The 7,496-nt window shown below is 38.5% G+C and overlaps 1 protein-coding gene across 3 annotated transcripts; it reads left to right on the forward strand.

The window, feature by feature from the left end:
- Positions 1–2,316: 2,316 nt before the first annotated feature.
- LOC109220722 (ERBB-3 BINDING PROTEIN 1) lies at positions 2,317–7,070 on the forward strand. Of its 3 annotated transcripts, none has more exons than XM_019385189.1 (10): positions 2,317–2,426; positions 2,531–2,662; positions 3,189–3,273; positions 3,359–3,508; positions 3,802–3,955; positions 5,594–5,809; positions 5,917–6,053; positions 6,176–6,267; positions 6,398–6,580; positions 6,733–7,070. In XM_019385189.1, exons 2-10 carry the CDS (start codon positions 2,572–2,574, stop codon positions 6,786–6,788), a joined length of 1,164 nt encoding a protein of 387 aa, XP_019240734.1. In that variant the 5' UTR covers positions 2,317–2,426; positions 2,531–2,571; the 3' UTR covers positions 6,789–7,070. The 3 variants fall into 3 exon arrangements, with proteins under 3 accessions (XP_019240734.1, XP_019240735.1, XP_019240736.1); XM_019385190.1 differs by having other exon boundaries at positions 2,321–2,426; positions 2,534–2,662; XM_019385191.1 differs by having other exon boundaries at positions 2,323–2,426; positions 2,557–2,662.
- Positions 7,071–7,496: the final 426 nt, after the last annotated feature.

The following is a 7,496-nucleotide window of genomic DNA, read 5'->3' on the forward strand; positions in this document are numbered from 1 at the left end:
TGTATTCCATAAAGATGTTGTATTATTATTGTACTCCTTAGTAGATGCTCTTGCACTTGTGACACCGGGTTTTGGAGGTTTCTACTGGATGTTTAGTATGGTAGTTCACGTAATTATTATCATTTCACCCTGTAAGTTCTATTTAATACTATTTAATTAATGGAAATTATGATTTCAAAAGTAATAAAATGAGTAATTAAGTTGATCAATCACCGTTGGCTTGCCTGACGGCGACGTTAGATGCCATCACGACCTATAGTGGATTTTGGGTCGTGACAGCTTGGTATTAGAGCTCTAGGTTCACTTTGGTCTCACGAGTCATGAGCAAGTCTAGTAGAGTCTTGCGGATCGGTACAGAGACGTTTGTACTTATCTTCGAGAGGCTACAGGGCTGTAGGAGCACTTCCCTTTTTGATTCCTCATCGTGCGATTTGATTCCTTTGAGGCTTATGCCTTTATTTCCTTCCTACTCAATTTTATGCGACGTGGAGCACTTGTTATCAATTGGGAATTGAGGAGTTGTAGTGGTACTGTAGATGTGGTGCAAGATGTTTTTCCCTACGTACTCGAGCGAGTTATTATCGTCGTCTTGTGGAAGGGGGGGTCTATCATTTCATGCATGTATCAGTATTGCCTATGGTTTAGAGGTTATGCACAGATAATTATGATGTTCATGCGTTGTTATCGCACAGTGTTGGTGTAATGGTAGGGTGCTTGTTTATGTGTCGAGGTAGTGAATGACACGAAATGAGGATTTCTCAGTTCATGGTTTATAGGTTCGACATCTAATTCCAGTAGAGGAAAGGAAATTGGACTATGGATGTTCAGGCTTTGGTTGATGGAGTATCGAGACTTGATATTTTCGAGCATGGTAGAAATCTTAATTGTGATATGGTGTCGTCGTCCTTGTTTGAAAGCATTAAGGCTCGCCGGTGTTATGGTCTTTTTTGATTTGCCTTCGGGGCAAGGTGTTGCGAAATGGTGCCTGAGAAGCGGTTGTCAGAGATGGCGATGTGTAGTGGTTTTAGAATCGAATCGGTGTTTCTAATGCTGATAGCTCGAGAAAGATGATCTTCGAAGAGGCTTAGAGTTGGTAGAAATTTATTAGTTCAGGTGCTACAGGATGGACTTTGATTTGAGGCAGCATTCGGGCAGTGAAGGATGAGGATGGACATGGTGGGAGGTATCTTGCGGTGGTTGAATTACTAGCAGGTCAAGTATGAAGAGCCGAGGTCGAAAAGTTACTTAAAGGAGGTGGTTTAATCGAAGTGGGAGTGATAGAGTAGCATATGGATTCTGTGGTAGGATAGTCACGTGCCTTGAGAATCTTTAGAGCGATTTGGAAATCATGGTGGAAAGTGACTAGGTCTACGGATTTTATTTGGGATGGTGGCTACTGTACTGAGGAAGATTAAATATGGCAGAGAGGAGTTTGCTTGAAATGAAGAGGGGTGTGAAAACTTGATTATCGTTTTTGGATGCAACATGACTTCGAGTTTGGAAGGTATTTTCGGACTTTCAGTTGATGTCAATGGGGAATGAACAGACTTGTACACCCGGTGGATGAGCATGGGCTTAGGAGGGTTTACTAATTTCGTAGTAGTTGTACCCAGTGCACCGTAGTTGGAAGATGTTGGTATGGAATTCCACAGTTGGATTATCTCCAGTGAGTAGGTTAGCGGTTGCGTGATTTAGATGAAGTTTCTACGTAGAGTTCTACTTACCACCCGGCAGAAGGTCGAATATGCGATTGCGGCTGATAATTCGGAATGTTCATGAAAAATTTAACAAGGGACTACGAGAAATTTAGCAAGTTGACAATGCGACATCATGGTAATTGAGACGGAGGAATCTTCGTGGGTTCTACATTATGTGATGGTAGCTTAAAGCTAAGTGGGGGAGCCCACCGTCTACGACTGGATCGCGTGGTTATCTGCTTGTGCGGTTTCTGATTATCGGTGCATTGGTGGATTATTTATGAATAAGAAAGAAAACATGAGGGGTAATTCGAGTGAAGAACTTGATGAATGTGTGCTATATTTCGCCTTATCGATCCATGTGCAGGTTTTGGGAAAACTCAGAGTTTATGCTTCTTATGGATGTGAGGTACAAGGAAAAGAATTCATCTGGTTGCTTCTTTGAGAGGTTGTTCATGTGCTAGCAAAACATTGAAGTTGATTATATTCAGGACCATGTCAGAGTGGGTGATTAAATACAAACATGAACATTGCACAAACAAGGCATAAGTGCCAACTAGGAAAGAGAAAAGGACCACTTTATGCCACATAATCACCAGGCTGTCATCTATGTCTCCATTTATCACTTCACCTTAACAAAAGGAGGCACTTTTGCTCACTCAAAACCCTAGCTCAACCCTTTCTTGCCTCCACTTTCCTTTCCATCAGCAAAACCCAATTTTCGCTTCGGTAAGTTTCCTGTTCTTATCATTCCCCCCTTCCTTTCATTTCTTCATTCATTCATTCATTCATTTGTTCTTCTGAATTCATTTTTCTCCATATTCCTTTTTCAGCAGAAATTCTGTAACTGTATTTATAGGCCTGTTTGGTAACTATGTCGGACGACGAGAGAGAAGAGAGAGAATTGGATCTAACCAGTCCTGAGGTCGTCACCAAGTACAAGAGCGCCGCTGAAATCGTTAACAGTTAATCTCCTTAATTTCTCCCTATTTTTTTAATTTAAATTTTTGTTGTACATGCTTTTTGAGATACCCCTTTTGATTTGCCGATTGAAAGTTTAATCGTTTGGGTCATTTGATAGCTGAAAGTCCATTGGTGTTTACTCCCTCTGATTGTCTTAGAACAGCGTTCTAACCATCTAATTTTTGTTGCACAACCCAATATAAATTTCCTTAACTTCTTATTGTGAAATAAAATCTATTATTTAGAAATTTCCTTTATCAAAAGTTTATGTAAATCACATAAAAGTGCAGAAAATCACAATGGTGTAGAATGTTTGTTTAAAGAGTCATTGAAAAACATGAGATGATTTAAATGAAGTAACGTGGACAGTGAGGATTTATATAGCGAAACACACTCTGAACCGTAGTAGTTGTTGTTGTTGTAGTATTTGAAAAGCTGAAGTCAAAGAAAGAGCTACTCCATTCCCCGATTCCTTATAGTGTCATGGTATAAGTACTAAGTTTTGTTATTTTGGTTTTAATTGTGCAGAGGCTTTGCAATTGGTGTTGTCCGAATGCAAGCCAAAAGCAAAGATAGTTGATCTTTGTGAAAAAGGGGATGCCTTTATCAAAGAGTATGCACTTCTTGAGCTTTCTATGCTTTCAGCACATTCAATTTCCTTGTATCTCAGTAATAATGATGGCTCTTTCGCGGTGCAGGCAAACTGGAAATATGTACAAGAATGTGAAGAAGAAAATTGAGAGAGGTGTTGCATTTCCAACGTGTATTTCAGTTAACAACACTGTGTGTCATTTCTCACCATTGTCTAGCGATGAGACAGTACTGGAAGAAGGTGATATATTGAAGATGTAAGTAATAGTTTACATCACTTTAAGTTGATTTCATTGTTTATCATGGCTTTGAGAGCTAGTTTAGGGGAAAAGAAGAATTTCTTTCAGCATGAGCTGCCCTTGAATTCTGGCCTTGAGTGCTGACAGTAGGAACTTTAAGTCATATAAATAAGTTGGATTTTCTCCAGTTCAAATTCTGACTTTAGGGCTTAACTATTCAATAAGCGAAAGAGTTGCTTTAGCACTGGTTGATTGTAATTTGAATGAGTTAACTGTTTGTATGAGTAACATGTAGTTCTTTTTTGTTGCAGTGATATGGGATGTCACATTGATGGATTTATTGCTGTAGTTGGACATACACATGTTCTTCACGAAGGACCAGTTACCGGTAGAGCTGCTGATGTCATTGCAGCTGCTAATACAGCCGCTGAAGTTGCTTTGAGGCTTGTGAGACCAGGAAAGAAGGTAATGGTTATTGGAGCCTGCATGAGTATCAATGGGTTTAATTGTTAGTTGCTGCATTCTGAGTACAACCTCGTCTTAAAGCTTATCATATTAGAGAAGGGTTACTTTATTCATATATTTAGATTCTTAACCATTGATCTACTTGAAAGTATAATTTCTTCTAAGTGTTGCACAGTTCGAAGAGGAGGTACAGACATTTACCCTTTGCCATTGAAAAGGATATCTCAACCTGTAAGATTAATGCCCCAAGATGGTTCCCAGAAGCTGATTTTCATAGTAATCATTTCTGTTTGTAGAATGATTGAACTTGTGGTATTCTCCCAGTTTGCAAGAAGCTCAAAAAGCAAAAATCTGAAGGAAAAAGATTTTGGCAAGATTCTATTTTCTTCACTATTGATAAGAAGAGGCTCCTTTTACATCCTCGTTAGGTTCTCTAGGTCAATTTTCAAATCAAACTCCTGTCTACCAATATCAGTATTAAATCCAGTTAACTAGTTTTCTGTTACTATCTTCTTCTTTTTTTCCTGTAAGTTACTTTTCTGTTACTATATAATAGCTTTAAGTTATTTTTAAAATGAAAATTGTGTATTTCGAGATAATAGATCAGTATAGCTTGTTTCCACTCCCTGTAGTTTTTTTGTTTGTTTGTTTCCCATTGGCTATCACTCTTTGAGTGCTTCAGTTTGCTCAAGCAATTTGTCTCGGTGGATAGTGTCATTCAAGTTTCTTTATGGCGGTAGTGATCTGGTGATGGTGAACATGGTTTCTATTCAATCTTTACTTCTCTTTCTTGAAGAACGCTCAGCTATTGTGATGGTTCTTGCCTTTGCCTATTTGAAGAGAAACTATAAGTCCTCTTTTTTTTTTTTTTTTAATTGGTAACTACAAGTCCTTTTTTGTGTGACTACTTGTTACATCCTTAGTTTGGTGGGTCTTTATAAGAAGCAAAGGACTTTTTACTGCCTCATTTTTTCAGTTGAGAGGAACCTCAGATAATACAGTTTGGTGGTCATGCATTTCCAGACGCTTTGCTGCTTTTTTTCTTTCATGACAATTAAACTTTCATTCTCTTAACCCTAGGGAGTAGGGAGGTGGATTTGATATTTGAATATGACCATGAAGATGTTATGGGCCCAAAAGATCAGTAACATGGTTTCTAGTTCTTGATGTGTACCTCAGTTACTAGTCTGACTTGAATGAGATCCACTTATCTCAATTTGATGTTGGAAAGCAGATCTCTTCTTACTTTTATGTAATGCCCGACTTGTAGATCATTTTAGGTTGTGTTGAATAAAGGTATTACTATGTTTTATGAGAGTAAACTTTTATTTTATTAGGTATTTTTCTATTTAGTTTTTAATCCTCAGGCTACTGTGAGGTAAGACTTCCTTTGGTCTCATTTGAATGTTACGAATATGTAGACAAGCTAGAGTGGGTGTTTAGGATATAGGTGCTGTATATAGGTCAGTAAAGTCTTCATGCATGAAGATGGCAGTATGCTCTTTGTCTTATATTTTCCTTTTTTCTAGCAGTATCTTCCATCCAATAGTTCTTTTACTGCTCCAAACCATCCTTCAGAGCAATAAATGTTTGGGTTCCTCGTGCATTTTTTTTTTCTAAGTGCCTTGGACATTGCAGAACTCGGATGTAACAGAAGCTATTCAGAAAGTTGCTGCTGCCTATGACTGCAAGATTGTTGAGGGTGTCTTGAGCCATCAAATGAAGCAATTTGTTATTGATGGAAACAAAGTTGTATTGAGTGTGACCAATCCTGAAACAAGAGTAGATGAAGCAGAATTCGAGGAGAATGAGGTTTACTCCATTGATATTGTGACAAGCACTGGTGAAGGAAAGGTATGGACATGTGATGCATGACATCTGATTTTTTTTTATTTTAAAAAGATGATTTTTCATATGAATCTCACAGTTGTTTACTTTCACGGCCTTCTAAAAATTTGCAGCCAAAATTGTTGGATGAGAAACAAACAACTATCTACAAGAGAGCCGTGGACAAGAGCTATAACCTGAAGATGAAAGCTTCAAGGTTTATCTTCAGTGAAATCAGTCAGAAGTTCCCTATCATGCCATTTACCGCAAGGTCCAATGATTTTCCCAATTTCCATTCTGCTGTAGTAATGTAGAAGTTTCATGATCATGATGATGTCTGGTTACACTTATCAAAGAAAATGCTGTTTAGTTACTCTTATTTTACTTGAACAGGGATTTGGAGGAGAAGAGGGCTCGTCTGGGCCTAGTTGAGTGTGTTAACCATGAGCTTCTGCAGCCATATCCTGTTCTACATGAGAAACCTGGTTGGTACTATCTTAGCTGTGTTGTTTTCATGATACATTCCTATGCTGAAGCAGCATCATTTTGTACAGTATTCGAATTTAAGGTAGTGTCCGTCGTTTGTTTTTATCATCGTTGTTGGTTGCTGTGCAGGTGATTTGGTTGCTCACATTAAATTCACAGTGCTGTTAATGCCTAATGGGTCGGATAGGGTTACATCTCATGCTCTCCAGGAGCTGAAGCCTGCAAAGACGATAGAGAATGAACCCGAAATCAAAGCCTGGCTTGCCCTTCCCGTTAAAACCAAGAAGAAAGGCGGTGGGAAGAAAAAGAAAGGTAATTCAAAATGCGTTTGCAAAATACTGTAATGGAATTTCAATGTCTCTTAAGTTGTGAAACAAGCATATTATTGAAATTGTAGAACAATATTTTAGCAGTCTAACCAGTAATTTTTTCAATTCTGATGATGCCTTACCTTGCATGAGCAGGGAAAAAAGGTGACAAGACAGAAGACTCATCTCCAGCAGAGCCAACGGAAGGATAGTGAAATGGCTCCAAATCTTGATAAATATCAATTTTATGGTGCTTGATCGATCAACTTCACTGAAACTATTGGTTCTCTCCGTTGGTCCGCACTTTCAGCTGCCTTTGTTCTTCCTTTGGGGCTTTGCTATACAAGGGACAGATAATTATTGTCCTCTGTACTGTCATGTTAAGCTACTCAGTTTTCCAATGCTATTCAATATGCTCTCATATCTGTCTTAAACCGTCATAAGACTTACTTTTCTCGTCTCAATTTGAAGTTAGATGGCAATTTTGTTTCTGATATTGATAAATATGGTCTGTCTCCACTAAAATCAAACATGAACGGAAGCTATTGTACAGCTGGGGATGAGAACATAGCAGTAAGACAAGTAGCTGTAGGTTCTTATGGGCTCATTTGCAGTCTCACCAAATTGTTTAAGCTAAAATTTAGAAATTTAAACATTGAGTTGGAAGATCGATATTGGTAAGTTGGTCGAATATAAGATGTACTAATTGCAAGAACATTGACCGATAGGCTCCACTCTCCAGTTTCCCTTGCAAACCAAACACCAAGGCTCTGTTTTGACGAGCTAGTGAGTCAGAAATTTCAGTTGAATAGTAAGGGCGAAAGTCTTGCGAGAACGTAAAGGCTGAAGGCAAAATACTGGAAGCTCATACAGAAAGTTGACTCAGAAATCTGTAACTTAGGAGTTACTCCGAAATTCCC

Source organism: Nicotiana attenuata, unplaced genomic scaffold, assembly GCF_001879085.1.
Source record: "Nicotiana attenuata strain UT unplaced genomic scaffold, NIATTr2, whole genome shotgun sequence".
Classification (NCBI taxonomy): Eukaryota; Viridiplantae; Streptophyta; class Magnoliopsida; order Solanales; family Solanaceae; genus Nicotiana; species Nicotiana attenuata.

What these genes read in the sequence shown, in the direction of transcription:
- LOC109220722 (XM_019385189.1), top strand. Translation starts at nt 2,572, where the DNA reads ATGTCGGACGACGAGAGAGAAGAGAGAGAATTGGATCTAACCAGTCCT. An exon ending in TTGTGAGACCAGGAAAGAAG is followed by an intron (nt 3,956 to 5,593) that starts GTAATGGTTATT and finishes TGGACATTGCAG; the next exon opens with AACTCGGATGTAACAGAAGC. An exon ending in TGTTCTACATGAGAAACCTG is followed by an intron (nt 6,268 to 6,397) that starts GTTGGTACTATC and finishes GTTGCTGTGCAG; the next exon opens with GTGATTTGGTTGCTCACATT.